Raw genomic sequence first — 25,553 nt, 5'->3', positions numbered from 1 at the left:
TATTCGATACATTCTTTTAGCTATTTAAAACTCATCTCCCACCCTCTTCAAAAAAAAAAAAAAAACGAAATATAAACTTTGCCGGAACACATTAAATGCCAAATTGCTTCGTTTGTTGCGCGATAATGAAAATGATGAGGGAAAAAACAGTCGGTTAGCGAATATCAGAGAAAGAATGTCCACATTTAGGGAAGGAAAGTCTTCTGTTGAGCGAAGTAACAATCTCTCTTTAAATCGCACGGCAACTGAATTACAGAGATAGAATGAATCTCATGAAGAGCAAAGTGATCGCCCAGCCAATATAGTTTACAAAGAAATATTATGAATTTTATTTTCATATTAGATTATACAGAGATGACGAACAAGTATGAAACTGTGGATACAATGACTTATTTGTATATTTTTAAATTTTAAAACAGCTTTTCTATTTCATAATTTTAGTGAATTGTTTTGTCTATGAACATATCATATTTTTACCTTTTTAACAGTCTAACTATTTCTGAATGTGTGCTATAAAGAGTTGTTTTGTAGTTATTTTTGATGATTTCTAAATCTATTTTTATGATTGTTTGATGATGCGTGACATGCCGGACGGAGGCTATAATTAAGTTTAAAGTTAATTTTTCCTCTTGGATATTATGCCACGGACAATGCTGCCCGGGTACTGCTAGTAATATATAAATATTGCTGGTGATATTAATTTCCTTAGTGCATTGAATTTTTTATCGTCCTTCATATTTTCTAAATATGCATTTGTATAAAACAATCAATTGATTTGATGCTATAGAATCTGATAACAAATTCCATTACTTTAAGCATGGTGTAAAATACTTAAGTATACTTACAATAGTTTCTTTGCATTCAATATGAAATGTTTGTATTCCATGAGCAGATTGTATTTGTTCCTTTTTACGCTCAGCTGTAGCTTTTAATGCAGCCCACCTATAGAAAAATAGCATAAAGGAATTTAGATACAATAACAATATAAAATAAGTCGTTCAACAACTCTGTTAATAAAATATTTGCGAATTATTACATTGGAATCGAAGTGTTGCACTTGTTTAAATTTTAGAATTCCAGACTATAAATGATAGTATCTATTCTTTTTTGCTCTGAAAATTTCTGGTGAAAGACTTAAAATACTATGGAACAAATCATTATTAAAAAAAGTTTTTGTTCGATTTTTTCCATTCTTTTTTAAACGTAATTATACAAATAATGGAAACTCAAATGCTTAGAAATGCATATTGCAAAGCTATAAAAATCTTTTGATGAATTGCTAAAAATTGAATTTATTAACTAAATTTATAATATCAGTATTTCAACCCTAAAATACTATTATTATTACTTAATATAACATAAAAATACAAATTTCGAATTAAATGAAATTATAAGGCCGGGTTTATATTCGGCCAGTTATAAGATGGCCAGTAAGCAGCGCATGCGTAGAAAGGCTGAAAAATGCTGTTCGGTCGATGGCAAGTAATTGTTCCGACAGGGTAATAATATGCTGCTGTATTTGCATTTTTTCCCCCCTTACTGCGCAAGTATTTGTAGAATTTAAAGGGGGATTTTTGGCGTGAAAAAATTGATCACTTATCATTGATTAATTCTGACATTTTTTGCTCTTTGTTCTTTATGATGCGAGGTTGTGTGTGTGTGTTTTCCATTTTATTTGCCAGTTTTTTTTCTATATTTTTTCAAGTTGACCTTTTTTTTATTTTACCATGTTTCTTCGTGTAAATATCCACATTTTAATAGGATACGCCATGAAAAAGAAAAATTCAAGGACGCCAAATCGGCAATTTATAGCCAAGCATGTAATACCTGAATTTATCTTATGAAATTGTGGCAAACATAAATCAGTCCCTTTCCGCGCATGCGCTACTTACTGGCCGTCTTATTACCTTCCAAATGTAAACCTGGCATTAATCATAGTAAGTGATTTATAAAATTGATATAAATAATAAGCAGACGATAATTTTCACTTTTATGCATTTACTTTCAAACAAACGATAACAGTTTTAGGATAATCTGTTCCACTAACCTTTCATTGAGATTATTTTGTTGTACCAATATCTCTTCTGAATTTGGATGATCTACGTGTAGCAGTTGCCGAGCAAGCTGGTTAATGACAGCAACTCTGGAAGAGTTGGCATTCATTTCTTGCTCAAATCCTTCAAAACGGTGTTTCATCACTTCGATATCTTCAATATCATTGCTCATAACCATGCAGTCTAACATTTTTTCCTAAAAAAACATAATTAGTTATAGAATAATACAAAAAAAATTTTGGCTCATAATAAAAAAAAGAAAACATATTTCTTTATTATTTTATATATATTATGTGTATTTTATATACAGTACTGTGCAAATTAATTGGGACAAACACAAAAATTTTCACAAATGTTGTTTAATTAGTATAGGTTAACTTACATGTACGGTATAGCAATCTAATACAAAATATGTCCTCCTCTAGTTTGAATGAGATCCTGTACACGTTTTGACATCGATTCCACTAAATTAGAACATAAATTTTTGATCTCATCATCACGAAACCAAACTTGCATAGCATTCTCAATTTTTGGTTTCTTTGTTGAGCAGTCCATTTTACTCAGATGTCTCTTTACAATGCTCTACAAATTTTCGATGAGATTTACATCAGGAGAATTACCAGGCCAATCCAAAACCATTATTTTCTGTTTTTGAAAAAAATTCGTTGTTAGCTTAGAAGGATGGCATGGAGCAAGATCTTGTCGAAAGACACCAATACTACAAGCGAACGTTTGCATCATAGGCACAATTTTACTTTCTATTATAGAAATGTATTGTTTAGAGTTCATCGTCCCTTCAATTGGTACTAAGCTGCCAGGTCCTTCAGAAATAAAATAACCGCAAAACATCTGTTTCTGAGGGTGATTAACTGTTTGAATAAGATGTTGTTCCCTGATGGGTTCTCCACCACTTCGCCTGAAAAATCTTGGTCGAAACCCTTGCACAAGAAAATGCGTTTTGTCGCTGAATACAACCTTCTTCCAATCTTATGCAGTCAAGGATTGATATTTTCTGTCCCAATCCAAATGTTTTTTCTTCATTGCAGGTGTTAATAACTGTTTTTCGATTGGTTTTGTTCCAAATCTCCCAGCTTCACTAAGCCTTCGCTGAACTGTCGATGAATCCACGCTCACACCAGTAGCTAATAATTCTCTCTGAAGATCTCTACTTGTTTTGTTAAGATGCATTGTACTATTTCGTACAAGAAATTTGCTTGTTCGAAGTGTGGTCTTGCGTTTGCGTCCACATTTACTCTTTCATTTTGGAGACACTGTCCCAAAATTCTGTTGCTGATTAATAATCCTAGAAACACTGGATTTTCAAACTCCAATTACTGCAGCAATATCCCTCACAGTCATAGAAGTATGCTGACTAAAGGTAACAATTCTAGTCCTTTTCCTGGGAGTGATATCCATTTTTTTAATACACGTCAGAAGGAGACAATTCACACAAGTGACCACTTTTCACAGCAACTGAAGGGAAAAATTTTGCCACATGTCATGATCACGTGGTAAAACCGGTTTAGACTAATCAAGAACAGTCACGCGTTCTAAGAAAATGCAGTTGAAAACGGTTTGAGGCAGAAAATTCCCGAGAAAGGACCAATTTTCTTAAAAAATGTGTTTGTCCCAATTAATTTGCACAGTACTGTATGTATACTATGTTTTAAATATATTTATTTATTCTTAACATTCAGCCTTTACAATCTTTACAATAAATAGGCCAAAGCGTTCCAAGCCAAAACGCTTTATTTCAAATTTAGTATATATTTAATTATACAGGGTGTTTATAAAGTCCCGGGCCCATTTTGATGTTTAATAACTCGCAAAATAATAAAGATATAAACAAACTTATGGCATTTATTGATGGAATAACTCATATATTTTCCTTTTCAGGTTTGAATATTTTTACTTTTGTAAATATCGTCTGCACTTGTGGTTAATTTCAGATAATTTCATTTTCCAGTCTAAATATCTGTACTTTTCTAAATATTGTCTGATTATTAATTGCATTTTTCTCTCTTTTGTTTTTGGCAACTATTGCAATGTTATGTTTACTTTTGATGTGTTTGTTCTATGTAGTACTTTTGTATGTGATGTTTTATTCTAGCGGATATTAAGGAGAATGCATACACCACAAGAGAAAGCACAGATTTTATGGTGGTTCATAGAAATGAAATCGATAGTGCAAGCACAGAGAAATTTCAGAAGAATTTACCAAAAAGATCCTCCATCCAAAAACAGCACCTTGCGGTGGAAAAAGAATTTTCTAGAAATTGGAAGTATCGAAGATAAGAAACGTTCCAGACGTCCTTGCACAAGTGATTTTGATGTTGAGGGTGTCAGAGAAACATTTTTACACAATCCTAGAATATCTGTGAGATCAGCGGCAACAGAATTGGATATCCCAATTTCGACGGTGTACAAGGTTATTAAGAAAAAATTAAGACTGCATGCATACAAAGTTCAAATTGTTCAAGTTTTGGAACCTAACGATAGGCCTAGGAGGATGGCCTTTGCAACAGATATGCTAAGGAGGATAGAAGATGCAGCTGATTTTCTGAAGAGCATAATGTTCTCCGATGAAGCATCCTTTCATGTTTCTGGCATTGTTAATCGCCATAATGTGCGCAAATGGCTCTGTGGATGCCGACATGCTTGTCGCTACCTGGCTGAAATTGACTATCGACTTGATATTCTCCGTGCGACGAAGGGGGCACACGTGGAAGTTCATTGACAAGGGTCATGAAACTTTTTGAGTCTATTTAACCATTTATGTTATTAATTTAAATCTATCTTTATTATTTTATGAGTTATTAAACATCAAAATGGGTCCGGGACTTTATAAACACCCTGTATATAAATTTTTGTATCTCGGAAAGACTTTAAAAATTTTTTTAATTATTTAAAAAGTAAGCGAGATTACACAATAAATAGAGCTTAACAAAGACTATAAAAATATCACCACTTTATTACAATTTGTTGCTTAAAAATTGAGAGAAAAAAACTCTTGAAGGTTGGGAAAACTATGCATAAATTCATACATAGGAGAAATAAAATGTTATCAATATTTCTCTAAATTATCTGGTCGCCAGAGACGACTAGCCTTTAAAAAAGAGTTAAGATACTTTTAAGAAATAAAAGCCAATACCTTTTCAACAATCCATTGCTTAATACCATCAGCTTCATTAAACAATTTGTACAGTGATAAGGCATCAAGGAGGCGTTGTTTTCTTAATTTTGCCAACTCCACTAATTCTTTATATCTGCGATCTATGCTAGAAAGTCTATCCAAAACTTCTGGAGCTGTTCTATGCTGTAATATGCAATAATAGTTTACAAACTAATATAGAGTTTTATATATTTATTCAAATACTTAAATATAATTATGTAAACTAAGATTTTACGACTAAGCAAACAACAAAGTAACAGTATTCATTCATTAACAAAAAAAAATAAATTATAACACTAAAAATTAAATTTTAGACAAAAAAATTCTATGTGGTATACATTTATAAAAAGTAATGAAAAAATTTAACATTCTTCTTAATGTTAAAGAATATTAAGAAAAATCATTATATTAGCGAATTTTTTGGCACATCAAATTTAGTTCGGCTGTATTAACGTCCCGTTTGCAAGCCATACAAGAACTATTTTGGCGGTGAACTTTGTAATTTCGAACCCTACTGTTCGTTTCAGTATCCTGAGACGATCACTTTTCGACGATCCTATCTTATTAAGGGGAGAGACAGGAAGGATGAGAGTCTATTCGGAATTCTTCGTCATTCTTTGACCTTGATTCCTGCCTTATTAGATAATTTTTCATTCAATTTTTTTCTCATATATGTGAGTATCGTGTCATTTCTGACCTTATTATTTTATTTTAATTTAATCCACGAGTAATCTGAGTTTATTATTAAATATAAACCTCTGCTCCTTTCATCTTTCCTCTCACCCCTATTTTGACGAATCATACCCATCCTTTTTCGAATTAAGTCCTCCGCAAAGGCGCGGGTTTTAGAATCCGTTGGCAAACAATAGTCAGCTTCGACTATTGTCATATCAATGACATCTGAGCTGACAATCCTCTGCCCAAACTTCCACGCCACGTCAACAGGAGGAAGTTTGACCCAGGATGTCAGATTAAACATCCAACAGGTCCATATATAGGGCGAATCTTTAGTGAAATCAGCTTTCAAACCTGGAGTCTTCCAACGACCACTTTGTTATTACGGTTCTTGATACAATAAAGTTACTCGTAATAATCATATGTGATAAATAATCTCAATTAAACAATACAATGAAAAATCTCGAACCTTTATAAAGCTTCCATTCTATAATATTAAAATAAAACTATTAAAGACTATTAAAGATTATTTCGAGACTATTAAATTTTTTGACACTTTTACTCTAAAAATACGGTTTAACATTAACTATAATTAACAGAATAAAATAAATGGCCAAGCAGAAAACTTAATTAGTAATTTAACGAATTCAGATTAAGCAAAACTAAACTCAGTGGCACGACAGCCCTATGTGGTCCAAAGCCTACAGTGCCCACATCTGCTTTCTTGACCAAGGGCCCTGGGGTATAAGGCATATGTCCCGGTTAGATGGTCAGCCCAACGCGGAACCCCCAGTGTTTAGTTCTCAAGCATACTTGGTCCTCAATTCATCGACCCACTGAAGGAATAAAAGGCTAGAAAAACAAGGTCAAACTAATTACTTCATCTCCAAGAGCTCCAGCTTGTTGATGTAATGCATCTATGGTGCTAGCGAAATTCTTCAGATCATCAGTGGTATCCTAACAAAATTAAATAACCATTAATTAAATTATATTACTGTTATTATTAAATAAATATTTATTTAACTAACAATAAAATCTATTTTACTTTACCTTATGCTTTTTAAGAAGAGATTGAACATTTGCTTCATCTCTACCTATATCTTCGCTAGACACTAATCGAAGTGTATCCAGCATCCAAGTGTCCACATCGTCAGCATCAGTAAAAAACTATAAATAACAAATTAGTGAAGAAATGTTAATAATTAACTGTAACCAAAAAGATAACAACATAAAAACTTAAACAATTTAATTCTACTTTAATAATAAAAAGTACCAAACAGTTTGTGTGCATATTTTTAATAATAAATGGTAACTAAAGTAATAACAACTTAACAGCTTAATTTACTTAATTCTACTTTGATAATAAAAAGTACCAAACAGTTTGTGTGCATATTTTTAATAATAAAGTGATAACAGCTTAACAGCTTAATCTCCTTAATTCTACTTTGATAATAAAAAGTACCAAACAGTTTGTGTGCATATTTTTAATAATAAAGTGATAACATCTTAACAGCTTAATCTCCTTAATTCTACTTTGATAATAAAAAGTACCAAACAATTTGTGTGCATATTTTTAATAATAAATGGTAACTAAAGTAATAACAACTTAACAGCTTAATTTACTTAATTCTACTTTGATAATAAAAAGTACCAAACAGTTTGTGTGCATATTTTTAATAATAAATGGTAACTAAAGTAATAACAACTTAACAGCTTAATTTACTTAATTCTACTTTGATAATAAAAAGTACCAAACAGTTTGTGTGCATATTTTTAATAATAAAGTGATAACAGCTTAACAGCTTAATCTCCTTAATTCTACTTTGATAATAAAAAGTACCAAACAGTTTGTGTGCATATTTTTAATAATAAAGTGATAACATCTTAACAGCTTAATCTCCTTAATTCTACTTTGATAATAAAAAGTACCAAACAATTTGTGTGCATATTTTTAATAATAAATGGTAACTAAAGTAATAACAACTTAACAGCTTAATTTACTTAATTCTACTTTGATAATAAAAAGTACCAAATAGTTTTTGTGCATATTTTTACAGTTAATTATTGTAAAGAAAAAGATTCAATCATTTCTCCTACTTTTTTCTTAGATCATAATTCAGTAGAACCTCAGTAATCTGGTAGATAAATGACCAAAATAATTAATAAAAGCTCCTTCAAAAGCATATGCTATTTGAAGAAGATATTACAAAATGTGTTATATTTTAAAGTAAGTTTTATAATGAATATTACAAATAAATTCAAATTTTAATAGTTTATGTCACACTAATTCCCACCTGTGGGTATCTTAGAAAGTTTTTGAATATGTCCGTATGTCTGTGACAAAGATAACTAAAGAATCTAGATAGATGAAATTTTACATACGGTCTTTACACTAAATTTGCATATTTCTATCAAATTTTGAGTAAAATCTGATCAGAGGAAATCCGTCTGCCCGGCTGTTTGAGTATAAGTCAACACGATGATTATAAAAAAAAAAGAATTAAAAAGATAAAATTCAGTACACAGATTTAACATCTGCAGTGTAGATCGCTATCACAGTTTGAGCGAAATCCAACAAGGGATTGACTGTCTGTCGGTCTGTACTTTCAGAAACATGTAAACGCGGTAACTCAAAAAAGCAATGATTTAAATATGTGAAATTTGGTAGGAAAGAGATTTTGTGACCAAAATTAAAGTTTTATGTCAAAGTTTGGTTTCAATATGTTGATAAAAACATGTCTGAAACATAAATTCGGTTTTTGGATACTGTTAACCGCATGACACAGATTAATCGAAAAAACTCGCCAAGGATAGATCGTACGATTCAGTCAAAATGCTAAATTCTCAGCAAAAGTTAATATTTTGTAACTATTGTATGCCAGTGCTATGTTGTTTTTTTGTGAAACCACTCCCACTGGTTTATTGAACTCATTAAGTTTTTCAACATTCAAGCATATTTGGTTGAAAAAAACATAATTAAAATATTCTGTCTTAATATTTTGAATACTCTATTAATTTTTTTTTATTTTACCTGATGATAATCAACAGCGTCAGTTAATCTCTTCATTCTCTGCTGTTGGAGCTTCCTGAGATTGGCCAGCATAGTCTGAATTTCATCGATTCTCTCACGGATGCTGTCTGAACTGAAGTGATTGGCGGCAATTAAATCTTCGCCAATCTGGACAAGCGCTTGAATTTGTTTTTCTTGGTTGTTGATTTCACCTTCAGCGGCCTTAAAAATAGAAAAAAATATTTCCATTAATGCATAAAAATGGGTAACAGAATATACGCTAATATGATTAACATAGTAAATCAATGCATCATTTCTATTGTTTAAAAATAAAATTAATACTTGAAAAATCTTATAGGGTATCGATTCTAATCATGGCCCAAAAGTTAATTTCTTAAGCGTTAGGGACAAACATATATTTCCAAATGAAAAAAAAGGCTTTAAATGAAATAAAGAATGATATTTTCTGTTTTTTAAGTTAGTAAATATATTATTGAAAAAAATTATGAAGTCTAAGTTTTTGAATGCAATTCCCCTATTTTATTAGACATATTTAGCAAATTATTCTTGATACACCAATATTCAAAAAGCGAAAAGAAGTCCTTTATTGACCGAATCATGAAAAGTTTGTACAAGTCGATTTTTGATTATTTTCATACATGACTGAAGGAAAATCCACCAATTTATAAAATACCAATGATTATCTTAAAATAATGAATTCAAATCTTCATAACTCTATCAGTTTTGATTGCAAGAGCGAGACCTGTATAGTTTAGAATGTGTGGCAAGAATATAGCACTTTATGGTCCAGAGAACTATATAAAAGTTTAGACTTTTTAGTTTTATATTAAGTTTCTTTAAGCATTTTTTTCGATTAGAAGTAAATGTTTCTCCCAAACGGTTTGTTAATCTTTATATGTAGTTTTCCTATTGAAAATTAGTCAAATATAGTAAAATATTCTTGATACATCAATATCCTAAAAAAAGAGAAAAAAGAAAGCCCACTCTTCTACTGACCGAATCATGAACACTTTGTATATGTCTATTTCAGACGATTTCCGATCATTTTCATAGTTGTATCTAGGAAAATTCACCAAATAATATAAGACCGATGATTGGCTTAAAATAATGAAATTCAAAGCTTCATAATTCGATCATCGCAAAAGTGAAACTTGTGTAGTTCAGAAAGTGTGTCAAAAATGTAGCACTAATTATGGCCAAAGAAAGTACTAAATATTCAAAATAGCACTAAATATTCAAAGCAAAACCCAAAGAAATATATAAAGGTTCGGATTTTTTAGCTTTATATTATGTTTCTTTAAACATTTTTCGGACTGCAAGTATATGTATTTCCCTAACGGTTAGAAATTATCTGTAGAACCACGACTGAAATGGATAGTTTATGTATACATTTACCATCATATATATTTCTGTTCCCAAACTCAATATCATATAAAATAAAAAACAAATTATTTCATAAGAATAATTTAGAAACAATAATGAAATAAGGGCATTGAAAACTTCACTGAAAAATCGAAGTAGAAATAGAAAATATTTCCATTAATACAAAAAATTGGCAACAGAATATGCATTAATATGATTAGCATAGTGAATCGATATATCTTGTTTATTGTATTAAACAACAAATTAATTTTTCAAAAATGTATTCTTTTGAGTATTGAATCCAATTGTGATTGAAGAAGTGACTGAAATTGATAAAAATAGTGACTGAAAATATCTAAAGTGAAAACTAAAATATTGCAAATCGTTTTCAATAAAATATCGCAAAAAATAATATATTGCAAATCGTTTTCAATAAAATATCGCAAAAATAATATATTGCAAATCGTTTTCAATAAAATATCGCAAAAATAACATATTGCAAATCGTTTTCAATAAAATATCGCAAAAATAATATATTGCAAATCGTTTTCAATAAAATATCGCAAAAATAATATATTGCAAATCGTTTTCAATAAAATATCGCAAAAATAATATATTGCAAATCGTTTTCAATAAAATATCGCAAAAATAATATATTGCAAATCGTTTTCAAAAGTACAAAAGAATAAATTACTATAATTTTTTAATGAACTCAATCACATCATTTTTTTTTTTTTTTTTGCATAATTTTGTAGGAAACAAGATCGAAAAAATTCGTTGATAGGTAAAATAAGTCAGAAAATGAAAAGACAAATAAAATTTGTTTTTACCTTGTTTTTACTAATAAGTAAGTGAATGGCTGTTAGATCATGACCAATGTCACCCGATGACAATATCCTTTCTTTTTCTTTAATCCATGCTTCTTCTTCGGCCATATCCCAGAAGAATTGCCACAATTTACGTGATTCAATTAGGTGGTTGTGTCTATCAGAAGCAAGTTGCACCAATTCGATATAAGCAGCCTCCAGTTGCTTTATTCTTTCTTGAATGTACTGAGGATCACAAACTTGATATCCACCTTTTAGGCAGAGAAAAATGCATAGTTATAGTTTGAAAAAAAATTAAGTAATTTAAAATAATACTTTCACGAAATAATGTCTTAAATAAAGTATTAAAATGAAATCATAGAATTATGGAAATTAAAAATTGAAGAAGAAATAAATTTATATTTTTATCAATATTTTTACAGAAAATACCGATTTAAATATCATTATTTGAGAAAAAAGTTAAACAAAAAAATCCTAGATTTATATAAAAATGTAGATGTCTCTCTAAGTTTCATGTTTATGATAAGAAAAACGAAAAAAAAATTCTTAAAAAAAAGGGGGAACTATTTGCATTATTTTTATAGATAATTAATTAAATATCACTAGATTTTTTTTTACTAGCCTGATTGCAGCCTTTAAGCTACATTCAGTAAAAATATTGTTTAAGACTTTTATTTAAATTCTTAAATAGTAAAATACAGAGCCCCGATCATCCGGACCTTTCTTAATAGTGACAGTACTAGAAAATTGTTTTTATTTTGCTTTATTCAATTTCTACTATTAGTTCACTCTCTCCCTATATACCCTGTGTATATATATATATATATATATATATATATATATATATATATATATGTCTTGTTCAAATTTTCAATCGTTAATAAAATATTTTTAATTCGTCCACTCAATTTCAAATACGTTTTTTTAAACTTGTAGTAGATGAAGCTTGATGTTAATACAGTTTTTTTTCTCAAATATTAATTCATTAATTAAATTTAATTAATTAATTTTAGTTTTATATGGGAGAAAGAATATATATATTTATATTTTTATATTTATATATCATATTATATTTATTATTATTATTATATTTCTATATTATTAATATTTTTATATTTATATTATATTTTTAATATTGTGATTCTGTGATATGTATATACATATTTATATTAAGTGTAATTCTTTAATAAAAAGTAACTTAAATAAATTTTTTCTTTGTTGACCTAAGTAGGAATTGACTTAAATTTTTTTATATATTACTTGTTTTTATTTTTTTTTTTAATAAAGTCAATGACTCTTTCAGGAAGGGGGTGTCAAAGCCTGATATCTGATTTTCAAGATTCGAAGATTTGTAAAAAACCGTCAATGAAGTCACCGCTTTTATAAGGTGTAGAAACCAGCAGAAGTAATCCTCCTGAAACTTTTTCATACATTCTCTAATAAATGTACTTGTGTATTTATTAACCTTATGTCACTAAGGAACGATATTAAGGAAAGAGCCAATTAGCGGTCAATCTTTGGCAATTAATTCTTCGGATGGAGGTCATATAAGTACCAGAACGCGAATGTCTATTTTAAAAGTCCCTTTTTTTTTTACCGATAAAAACTAAAATTTGGCGCTACAATTGTAATCACAAAATTACATTCTAAATTTCCTACATTTAAGTCTTTATGTTTTTGTAAGATCGCGTTTACATGCTTATGAAAGTGAAAACCGATAGATTCCCAACCCCTAGGCGAATTGGTTTCAAATGTGATGCATATCTATATTTTATATGTTAAATTTAGGCGCAAAATTTTATCCATTTAGCTCACTGCATTTTGTAATTATGGTGTTATTGTATTTGGAAAATGGACAGACATTCTTCTTTTGAGTGGATTTCTTATTGATGGAAAGCTATTAATTTGAGTAGAGACCGTATACCAAATTTCACCAGTCTAGCTCAAAGCGTTTTTGAGTTATCTTATTCACAGAACAGCTTAACATAATCAGAAAAACGTTTTTTTTTAACTGAAAAAAATTTGAAAGGTGGAGATTCGTCAAAATCACGAAACTAATTTCTTTATTTGACGATTACAATACTTTCTATCTAGACGTTTCTTTTACGAGAAAATAAATAATTTTTTTATGCTTTTCAATTGTGATGTGAACCACTCATTTTCATGAAAAAATGACATTGTGAATACATCTGAAATTACAGAGCTGTTTTACGGCAACAGAAATTTAAATCTAAATATCCTTTTCCCTTAAAAAAAAACTATTACAAAAATGCAAAAAATGAAGAAGAAAATAGGTAACATCCGAGAATTTTCTTGACAGGGATTGATTCTTTAAACTGTTTTGCCAATGCGGAATGTGTGGTTTCCTCTTTCTCTTAATTTCAAGAAAGAATTGCTCAGACAATATAAGCTAATACATGAAAATACTTGTAAATTTCATTTTATAATTTCGTTAAAGCAATTTTGGAAAAATTTATTCAAAAAATCATTATTAAAATTTCAATATCTTTAAACCTATCTTTTAGTTTTCTAATCTTTATTCGAGATGACTATGGTCCAGTCAACTCGAATAATCGAAATTCTACATTACTTCAATTTTGCTTTATGATTTCAAACAGTATTTCAGTTTTGATTCATTCAGTTTAAAGAATGAAATCTATGATTAAAATCTACTAATTAAAAACAACATAATAGAATTTGTCACTCTTACTTTTGCTCTTAGTGTCCAAGAATGCCTGAAGATGTTGAATAACTGCTTTAACGTTCTCTCCCAGGACATTAATGTCGGCTTCAATCAAACTGTGTTTTTGCAGTAAGTCGACAACGCCCATCAAATGTTTTCCTGAATCTTCAGTAAGCAAACGACTCTACGAAAGTGAGGGAGAAAAATCAGATTTTCAGTCAGATAGCAGCATGTTATAAGATTTTCTCAAAGTCTAATAAAGTGAAAATTTCAGATTTCAGTTACTTTTTATATTTTAATGATTATTCTAATTTCATCAAAAAAGAAAGTTTCATACAATTTCTATAACTTGTAACAATCGTATAACCTTCTTCAATTTATAAATCTAGGATGTAACCATAAAGGAATTAATTAGAAATTTGATGAATATATGTCTTTTTAAATTAATAGCCTTTGTCCTTTAAATTGATAGCTATTTAAGTTAGTAAGCTTTTTAAAAACTGAATTAAATTCACAATTTTACTAATACATTTATGTTGCTGTTGCTTATCTCCCTTGGATTGAACACCAATTCTAAGAGATCAGGGAAAGAAGGGTGAAGTAACTTCTGAGGGTAAAGACCCCTGAGCACCCGAGGGCAGAAGTCTGACTTTAGCTCATATGAAGATGACATTCATACACTCGCTCGCACAACCCTCTTTTTACAGGGGGGCTCGTTCACTCACTTTAGAGATAGAGCAAAAGTTAAAGAACAACCATGCCCGAACGAGGACTCGAACCCCAGTCGCCCAGATTACGAGGAAGACGCTTTACTCCTTGGCCAGAACGCCGGCAAGTATTAATGTATGGAGTGTTACGAGTTAAAGAATTTTAAGTGAATCTAAATACTGGGCATTTTACTAATTGTTTTTGTAAAACCGGGCTCTCATGAGTAGACAGTTGTGACTTAAGAGCTTGTCAGAGGAGTCTATTTTGATAAGTCAGGACAGACGTGAACCAAAATTTGCCAAGTCTAGTTAGGTTTCTCTCTTCACAATACGTTATTGTAGATATACCAGCAAAGAAAAAAGCAAAAAAAAAAAAAAAACCCACTAAGATCTATATAACCGCTTTTATCATAACCCTATATTTTCTCAACGACCTTCTCTCCGTTTTATACATATCTTTCTCTCAGCATATAATCTCGTGAGGTCAAAAGTCAGCAGCCAACTCATCAAAGGGCTCTGATGAGTAGACAGTTGTGACTTAAGAGCTTGTCAGAGGAGTCTATTTTGATAAGTCAGGACAGACGTGAACCAAAATTTGCCAAGTCTAGTTAGGTTTCTCTCTTCACAATACGTTATTGTAGATATATCAGCAAAGAAAAAAGCAAAAAAAAAACCCCACTAAGATCTATATAACCGCTTTTATCATAACCCTATATTTTCTCAACGACCTTCTCTCCGTTTTATACATATCTTTCTCTCAGCATATAATCGCGTGAGGTCAAAGGTCAGCAGCCAACTCATCAAAGGCAAGTAATAATATGTACAGAAAGCGTATATATGATTTTTTTAGAAAATTCGTTTGCATGAAGTAGGCATAAAGATTTTTAATTCTGTAGCTGGTGAGCACTATGTTATTTAATAAAAAAAAATACATACCTTGAGTTCTTCCATGGTATCGAGAATATATATCATCTCCTGGAAAGTTTGTTGAAGTGTTATCGAGTCCTCTAATCTTGTGCGACGTGCACGGAGAAGTTCTAATAAGTAGTTCCATAATCGAAGAACATTGTCTCTCCTATTAAGAAAAAGTGTGCCCAATAAACCTCATCAAGCAACAGAGTAAAACGAATTTGTTCGGCGTTTCAGTGAAGTGACGTCATCTTCAGATGGCACTACTAGTTTGCTTATGGTTTCTTACTTTTAAATAATTAATTTAGAGAATATCGTTTGGTGTTTCCGAATTCGTTTTCAGTTTAATTATCGCACTCTTGTAAAACCTGTAATACGTAAAATATGTTTATTCTTTAATGTTTTTTTTTTACTTTATAACCGCTTTCTTACGATTTATGTTTCTCAAAAAATCTATAAATATTACGTAGAATATAATTTTGAAATCAAGCTGTATTATATTCATTACATTTTACCACACATACAGCATGTTCCAGAATTTTCCAGTAATAGCGAACATGAGATAATTACTTACTATTAATTATTTATGATTTTTAACTACCGCAACATAAACAATACAACATCCGAATTTCAGAAGCCTTGCATTTTCTTATCAGGATAAAATTGAATCTATAGTATTACCCTCTTCTATGCTTTCGTCAACATTTTTAGGTGGCTTAAAACACTTTTTATTTGTCCGTTCTTATTAAGTTTAATTGCAATGATTAAGTTTAATTCCAATTTGATTAAATTTATTTGCAATGATTAAAGTTTAATTGCAATGATTAAGTTTAATTACAAAGAATGTAAGTTTAATTGCAACTTCATTAAATTTTATTGCAATGATTAAGTTTAATTACAATTAACGTAAGTTAAATTGCGATGATTTAGTTACAATTTGATTAAATTTATTTGCAATGATTAAGTTTTAATTACAACTTGATTAAATTTATTTGCAATGATTAAGTTTTAATTACAACTTGATTAAATTTAATTGCATTGATTAAGTTTAATTGCAATTTGATTAAATTTAATTGCAGTGACTTAAAGTTTCCTCTCATTTACACCACTATTACTACAGTCTTTCAAAAATGTAAAAACGATGTAATGCAGTAAATAGAATTTTTGGATTGCGTGACTAAGACAAACAAAATAAATTTAATTAGATATGGGAAGGGACATTTTCTCGTAAAAAAAAGTATTGGAAATTAATTTAATAAGCTAAAAAAATACAGAGGAGGAAGTACAAAAAAATTTTAACGAAAAAGTAAGATTGGATTTAATTAAAGTTAAAAGGTAAAGGTCTATTTCGTTTTCCTTAAAGAATATGATATGAGAATTAAATGAAAAAGTCATAAAGTGCTATTTAAGAATTCTTGAAAATGATAATATCGTGTTCAGTTTAGCCCTTTTTAAAGTAATAAAAAGAAATAATTTGAGTAGTAGCTTAACACTTTCAACGCTACAGACGAGATATCTCGTTTTTTAAAAACTTCCAATTACAGGTTTCTGTGGGCTAAAATTTGTCTCTTATGCCAATTTGAAAAAAAGTAAATGTATTCTTCAGATATGTATTAGAAAGTTCAACCTATCTAAACTGGCATAAGAGACAAATTTTAGCCCACTGCGACCTGTAATTGGAAGTATCTGAAAGACGAGATATCTCGTCGGTAGCGTTGACAGTGATAATGAAAGGAGGGCAGAAAGCGATAATTATGACATCACACATCTGTATTGTTGATATGTATATGTATATACGAATGCCATTTTTTAAAGCCAACGTAATGAAGGAATGGGAAAATATCATCGCATATACCTTTATTATACACTTATTGAAAGCTTTGGTCTTACATAAAATCATATAATAATTGGAAGTCACTTACCCATGTTATGTCATTGAAAGTTTAGTGGATCAAATCTACATGAAAGGATAAGAGCTAACGAGGGCTGGATAATTAAAAAAAAAGCAAAGTAGGCAACTGCTTAACGGTTCCGCAAATTTGAGGTACCCTAGATGATTTTTTAGCATTATTTCTAGGACAAATAAATTTTATTTGGGTTATATCAGGAAATATGTATTTGAATTTATTGAATTTAATAATCAAGAATCGTTTAAATTCGGAACATTATTATCAGTAATATTTTTATCCATCAAATTAGCTTAATATGATTTTTTTATAATTGGCGAATGGCAACAGAGTATTAAGATTGTGTCAAAAATAAGTTCGTAACTTTTTTACCATCTTATTTAAAATGAATTTTGAACTCAAAATTTCTTCATTTACAAGACAATAGAACAATTCTCTTGAAAAATGATCCATAATGAAATATTCTGTTATTATTTTATTTTATTTATTTATTTATTTATTTTGCAAAGAGGTAGGGGCAAAGCATTCATTAACTAAAGGTCCTTGAATTTTTATAACCCTGAATCCGAGGCAAATAAGTACTTTTAAATTAGGAGAATAATATTTTATCATTGCAAATTACATATTCCTTAATTTTTATCACTCTAAGCCAGAGTAATTTAAGGGAAAATTCCTGTTATAAACTACACAAAGAATTCCTAAAAGACATTGACAAAAAAAAGTTGTAACATTTTCCGAAATAATAAACTATAAGAATCATAAATGTAAATTACTTTTTAAAAAAAATGAAGAATTAATAAATTAAAAGCATGATTATTTTTTTTTAATTCTGTGCATTATTACCTCCATAATAAATAGAGAATAGAGTTAGGGAAAATTTTACAAAGCTTTTGATTATTTATCTGCTCCTCTCTTACCTTGCTTGTATTCTGGCAATATCGTGGTAATTTTCGGTTTCCAGCTCTTGGGCTACAGCAACAATTGCTTGCACTCTTTCTTCATAAGCATATATGTCTGTTTCAATGGCTTCATGCTTCTTTGCAGCTGCTTCTACTGAAGGAAGATCAAAGCCAAAATTGTCTTGGGACACCAATCTTTGATTTTCACTGAGCCAAGTTTCGCGCAATCCAGCTTTGCGATCAAATCTGGCTGCTAACTGCTCAAGCTTCTCTTGCCTGAAATTTAAATAAATTGTAATTTATAGCAGCTATTCTCTATAAGAATAAGCTATAACTAGTAAAGAATATTTTTCAATATAGCTTATTCTTCAATTCTTCAAATAAAGCGTAATTTATAGCAGCTATTCGCCATAAGAATAAGTTATAATTATTAAAGAATATTCTTCAATATAGCTTATTCTTCAATTATTCAATCAATTTAAATAAAGCGTAATTTATAGCAGATATTCTCGATAAAAACAAGTTATAATTATTAAAGAATATTCTTTAATATAGCTTATTCTTCAATTCTTCAATCAATTCAAATAAAGCGTAATTTATAGCAGTTATTCTCGATAAGAACAAGTTATAATTATTAAAGAATATTCTTTAATACAGCTTATTCTTCAATTTAAATAAAGCATAATTTATAGCAGCTATTCTCCATAAGAATAAGCTATAATTATTAAAGAATAATCTTTAATATAGCTTATTCTTCAATTCTACAATCAATTTAAATAATGAGTAATTTATAGCAGCTATCCATAAGAAGAAGTTATAATTATTAAAGAATATTCTTCAATATAGCTTATTTTTCAATTTTCCAATAAATTTAAATAAAGCGTAATTTATAGTAGCTTTTCTCCATAAGAATAAGATATAATTATTAAAGAATATTCTTCAATATAGCTTATTCTGCAATCTTCCAATCAATTTAAATAAAGCGTAATTTACAGAAGCTATTCTCGGAAAGCATACGTTATAATTATTTAAGAATGTTCTTTAATATAGCTTAATCTTCAATTCTCCAATTTAAATAAAGTGTAATTTATAGCAGGTATTCTCCGTAAGAATAAGCTATAACTAGGAAAGAATATTCCTCAATATAGCTTATTCTTCAATTCTACAATCAATTTAAATAACTCAATAATTTATAGCAGCTGTTCTCCATAAGTTATAATTATTAAAGAATATTCTTCAGTATAGCATATTCTTCAATTATTCAATCAATTTAAATAAAGCGTAATTTATAGCAGCTATTCCCAATAAGAATAAACTATAATAAGTAAAGAATATTCTTCAATAATTATAAGATAATAAAGATTAAAAAAGCAACAATTCATTTCTGAATTGTAAATTTTGATTTTTAAAGATCTATTTTCATGAACAGTAACTTTGCATTCTTAAACAAAAAAAATTCACAAAAAGATTAAATTAAAAAAAATTGTAAGTTTTGATTTTAAAAATCCGTTTTCAGAAGCAATAATTTTGAATTTTAAACTAAAATTTCATTTCTAGTTTATAAGTTTTTTTATCTCAAGAATCCCTTTTCTTGCAATAATTTTTCTTTTAAAGCAAAAAGTCTGCACCAAGGAAAAAAATTTCATATTTAATTTCATCATATTTTCGTGAAAATATAATTATAATAACAATAATGTTATTTATTAGAGACTTCAGATTCAGAAATTCGACACTTTTTATAAACTGATGTTTTTAACAAGACAGGTGTAAAACGTTGATTGGAAAAGAAATCACTTTATGTCAGTGTCAATGAGCTTGGGGCGGCGCATATGAAACATCATTGCATCAGTTTTATGATATTTATAATTGAAACATCACTGCATCAGTTTTATAATATTTATTATTAATTAACCGCCTTTAGCGACTAACTCGTTGAACCAAAACATCTGCTACCGTGGTTGTTAAATTATTAACATAGAAAGCATTTATTAAATACTTCATTTCGTTATATAATAAGAATAAAAAATACGAGTTTAATGGAATCTGTCGACTATAAACTGTTTTTCGTGCAAATTAAAAAAGTGTATACTGCGAAATAAAAGCAGGAGTGAAAATTCTACTTCAAAATTAATGTACAAAGAAATCATTTTTTCTTCTTGATTTTAACATAGACAAAAGAATACGATTGAATGGTTTAATGGAAACTGCAACTAGTTTGTTATAGATTATGCATTAAATTAAAATTTAAAAATTATTAAAATTAGAAAAAAAAAATATGTAGAAATGTATAGTTAAAATGGAAGTTTTTTCAGATTTTAAGAAAGTGTAGAAACCATATCTGTGGGATAATATTTTTAGAAGTCAGAGCTGAAAACACAAAAAATTTTCTATAATTTTTAACAATATTTTTATCAATTTTTTGGAATTTTGAAAGTTGATAATTAACCTCCTTTTGTATGGAAGACCACATATGACAAAATTCTTTATGACCAAACAGAAACTGTAGATTTCTATAAAGATATTCAAACAAATATTTGTCTTTATATATGTAGATAGTGCAATTTTCTGTTTAATGTTATATTTGTGCAATAAGTTTAGACTTTGCGATAAAAATGCATTTTTTTTATCTGGTTCGTATATCTACTGGATTACTGAAAGTCTCTATATGCTCAAATTTCTTTTTCTAATATTATAACTTTAAAATTGTAACAAGCTAGATTTATTCTGAATAACCTTCAATTGATAAAATTTTTAGATCCATTTTTTTTTAGTACAAAGTAATTTAAAAATATATAAATCACTGTTTGGATAGTAACAAAAAGAAAATCTTTTACAATTATGTAACAAAAATATATATAAAAAAAACCTTATAAGTTCATCTCTGAGTGCCAATTCTCTTTCATGTTCAGCTTTTTCTAAACTCTCCCATGCTCTGTTGATATCAGATATCGTTTTCCCCTCTGGAGGAAAGTACAATCGCTGATTGGTAGTTCTCATCCTACTTTGAATGGTAAATAGCAATACTTCGAGGTTGCCTTTTTCAACAAACCTGGAAATATACAAATATAATTATAAATAAATTAGTTTTAAAATATAATAGTTTAATTAAAACACATATAATAATTTTTAAAATAAAACTAATGAATTAAATATTTTAAGGCATTTCCCTTTTTGTCTAAAATACTTATCGTCTGCTTTTATTTAAAATTACAATATCGAGTAAATCAGACGATTTTTTTTAAAAATAACCTTTAATAAATTTTCCACGTAAGTTATTAATATTTGTTATATTAGAATTGCAAATTTTGTTGACAAATGTATTAGAAAAATTGTATGCAATTGAATGGTTTACTTAATATCAGTGTCAAGTGCAGTTAAATCATTACTTTAATACCGGTAAAAGTATAGAAAAGGATAAATGGAAATAAAATAGAAAATTTAAAAAAATATTGGTAAAATAAATAAAACTGTAAAAAAAGAAAAAATTGTTGCTAATTTCTAATTGAATTTTAATTAATTTTCGAACTTTAAAGAATTTACAGTATTCTTTCTCAGATATTAAATAAAATATAGATATAGAAAATAAAAATAGATATAGAATTTAAAAAAAAAGGCTTTTAGCAACGTAAAGAATTTTATTTTATGTTGCTTGTGTTGATACATGTATTTCTAAAAAGATTATGAAATCTAAATTGATACACAATTCTCTCGTTCTGCTAGTCATATTTGGAAAAATAATTTTAATACACTAGCATTCAAACAAAAAAGCTCACGATTCTGTGACGAAATCTGGTTTATTTATGAATATCATTATTTTAGACAATTTTAGAATATTTCAATAGGTATTCTGAGAAAAACCTCTAATTCACAAATTATAGAAACCTCTAATTCACAAGTTATAGGCTGTTGATTGGTCTAAAATAATAAAATTCAAAGCTTCATAATTTGGCCAATTTTTCCGCAAAATAGTGAAATTATTATTATATTATTTTGTTGTTGTTGTTGAAATGCTATTATGCTAAAATTATTTTACCAAATATGATTGATATAATGGACAATTGTGTATCAATTTAGATTTCGTAATATTTTTTTCGGAAATACATTTATTGACACAGGCGACATAAAATATAATACTTTACGTCATGAAAATGATTTTTTCAGCTAGAAGAATACTCATAAATCTGGTTATTTAGAAATTAAATAAGGGTTATCAATTTTTTAATTATTAAATTTAGAGAGAATAGGCTGATTGTATATAATTTTTATATACATTGAAAATCTATATATAATGATACAATATCATACTTTGGTGGTTTTTCTACAGTTCTGTAAGAATTAAAGGCCAGAAGTTGTTGTTGAACTCCGAATAATGAATTTGCAAATTTTCTATCGGACAAAGCAGCAATCGTTTGCTTGATCCACTTCAGAAGATTAGAAGTCAAAGTTTCATATTCGTGAATCATTTTCTCACTTTGCATCGCTTGACCAACAACCTATTCAAGAAAAGAATTCAGATATTAAAGATTTAAAAAAATATCAAAAGATCACGAGTGTAACCTAAAAACAGTTGTGCACTCTCTTCTATTGAAATTTTTTGAACTTAGCTCATTTGGAATTCTTACATTTCCAATACGACGTCCCTGGACTGTTTCTTGTTTCATTTTAGAGAAATAATGGTAGTAGGTGACAACATATGTAATGATTGATTTTTCATCTGGATATTCTACAAATATATCTGTAAGAAAATGCATAGTATAATTATGGAGTAAAAACGATTTGCAAAATTCTCATTTTTTTAGAGTAAATTCAGTATTATTTTCAATAAAATTTTATAATCAATATATTAGGGTTTCCTATAAGTTTCTTTTCTATTTCTAATATGAAATGGATACACAATGTTTACTGTTTAAGATATTATTTATTTTGTTTTATAAGAACCCTTTTGCTCTATTACTTTCTTCCATCTCTCAGGAAGCCTCAAAATTGTTGTGTTTTGGACGAGAAATAATCCCCGAAATGCGCTTTTATTTCTCTTATGGATTTAAAGCGCTTATCGCTAAGAGTATTTTTTAAGGACAGAAAGAAGTAATAATCAGATGGAGCGAGATCTGGATAGTATGCAGGATGCGGTAAAATATCCCAATCAAACTATAAGAGCTTCTCTATTACGACTAATGCAATATATGGTGTCGCGTTGTCATGATGAAAAACAACGGCTAGTCGGTTCATTCATTCTGGCCTTTTTTTTTGTTGTTGTTGTTGTTATGGCAGTTTTCAATTGATCCAGTTGATAACAATATTTCGTAGAATTTATTGTTTCATCTTGAGGAAGGAGCTCATAGAAAATTACGTCTTCCCAATCCCAACAAATGGGCAAAAGAACTTTTTTCGGGATTTAGTCCCAGCTTGGGGTGTAATGTTGCACCAGAGCTATATTACACTCCAAGCTGGCCTGTATGTTTGATAAGCCTGTATATTTGAACAAGCAGAGTCATTTGTAGCGCGATGAGAAAGAAACTTTTGAGATACCCTAATACATTAAAAGAAATGATAACATTTTAAAAAAGAAATATAGGTTTTTATCTATTCAAAAATGCCCAGAATTAAAATGAATATGGAAATTGAAATTTCAAACTAACCTTCAGCATCCAACAACTTCATGATTCCTAATCTCTGTTCAGCAACCGTGAAAGCGTGATTCAAATTATAAATAGCATTGGATCGTGACAACCTGTCATACTGTATCAAATCAGGCCTAAGGAAAATACAATAAAACAAACCATTGGCTTTTAATAAAATACAATAAAGCATGATTAGCAACAGTAAAAGCATAATTCAAACTATAAATAGCATTGGATCGTGACACCTGTCATACTGTATCAAATCAGGCCTAAGGAAAATACAATAAAACAAACCATTGGCTTTAAATAAAATACAATAAAGCATGATTAGCAACCGTGAAAGCGTGATTCAAATTATAAATAGCATTGGATCGTGACAACCTGTAATACTGTATCAAATCAGGCCTAAGGAAAATACAATAAAACAAACCATTGGCTTTTAATAAAATACAATAAAGCATGATTAGCAACAGTAAAAGCATAATTCAAACTATAAATAGCATTGGATCGTGACAACCTGTCATACTGTATCAAATCAGGCCTAAGGAAAATACAATAAAACAAACCATTGGCTTTTAATAAAATACAATAAAGCATGATTAGCAACCGTGAAAGCGTGATTCAAATTATAAATAGCATTGGATCGTGACAACCTGTCATACTGTATCAAATCAGGCCTAAGGAAAATACAATAAAGCAAACCATTGGCTTTTAATAAAATACAATAAAGCATGATTAGCAACAGTAAAAGCATAATTCAAACTATAAATAGCATTGGATTGAGACAACCTATCATATTATGTCAAATAAGGCCTAAGGAAAATACAATAAAACAAACCATTGGCTTTTAATAAGACATAGGCTGAAATTCTCAGTAATAATTCTTATACAATCTTTAAAAATCATATTACAATCTTCCAAAAAAGAAACTAGATTAAATGCAGGATACATCATAAGTTACATCCCTACCCTCTTTAATTGGATTATAAGTTACAAAATTCAACATATTTAAATAATTAAACACTGCAGGGTGCTTTAAACCCCCTGGTAATTCCGTTATTAGATGATAAAACATAATTAGACAAGCACCATTCAGTACACAATGTATATTCGAAACTCAGTCCATGAAATACTAGAGAGGTTTTTTAGTAATTTGTCCCATATTGTTTTGTGAACATGATATTTAAAGTAACTTTGATTCGAACTGAATTCGAGAGTAATATACTGTATCAATGACGTAGTGACCAGGGAAAAGGGGCTCAGCCGCCAGTCTTAGGAGACGACATGTGGACAAATCTATGCACTTATGGTATTTTTTAAAGAAAATATATAAGAGGCGAATAAATAATGCCATGCCCTAGATGAGTCTTATCTTTACTAAATCATTGTGTTGTAGGGAAGGAGAAATTCCAGGCCAAGTTTCTTAGATAGGTTATCAAACTCAGAAAGGATGATGAAATACACGATGGTTTTAAATTTTTATCCCCTCATAATTTCCTTACTACTGATGATCGAAAGACATTTCAAGTTGGATGAAATAGTGATTCATCATAATGAAGAAATTTTACTCTGAAAGTTTTTCGATAGCTAGAATTAGTTAGAAATTAAGGACTGAAAACGGATTTCCAAACCCTAATTCCGACTATATTTTCAGATAAACTTGTTTTATATCTTACCATCAGTAGCATTATTTTTTTATTCTAGAA

General features: G+C 29.0%; 1 protein-coding gene across 3 annotated transcripts in view; it reads right to left on the bottom strand.

Annotated features, from left to right (window-relative positions):
* Positions 1–25,553, bottom strand: part of LOC129975751 (spectrin beta chain-like) — a 123,519-nt gene that overhangs the window by 56,053 nt on the left and 41,913 nt on the right. For all 3 annotated transcript variants that reach the window (XM_056088943.1, XM_056088945.1, XM_056088944.1), the window contains 14 exons: positions 23,866–23,981; positions 22,849–22,961; positions 22,532–22,719; positions 21,093–21,275; positions 18,245–18,502; positions 15,448–15,586; positions 13,832–13,988; positions 11,125–11,372; positions 8,933–9,133; positions 6,952–7,068; positions 6,781–6,858; positions 5,206–5,370; positions 2,048–2,250; positions 846–942 (listed from right to left, as the gene is read on the bottom strand). In XM_056088943.1, coding sequence (XP_055944918.1) covers positions 846–942; positions 2,048–2,250; positions 5,206–5,370; positions 6,781–6,858; positions 6,952–7,068; positions 8,933–9,133; positions 11,125–11,372; positions 13,832–13,988; positions 15,448–15,586; positions 18,245–18,502; positions 21,093–21,275; positions 22,532–22,719; positions 22,849–22,961; positions 23,866–23,981 — 2,263 coding nt within the window. The remainder of the gene's footprint in view (positions 1–845; positions 943–2,047; positions 2,251–5,205; positions 5,371–6,780; positions 6,859–6,951; positions 7,069–8,932; positions 9,134–11,124; positions 11,373–13,831; positions 13,989–15,447; positions 15,587–18,244; positions 18,503–21,092; positions 21,276–22,531; positions 22,720–22,848; positions 22,962–23,865; positions 23,982–25,553) is intronic.

Source organism: Argiope bruennichi, chromosome 7 (assembly GCF_947563725.1).
Source record: "Argiope bruennichi chromosome 7, qqArgBrue1.1, whole genome shotgun sequence".
NCBI lineage: Eukaryota > Metazoa > Arthropoda > Arachnida > Araneae > Araneidae > Argiope > Argiope bruennichi.
This window is presented reverse-complemented; position numbering and strand designations above follow the sequence as displayed.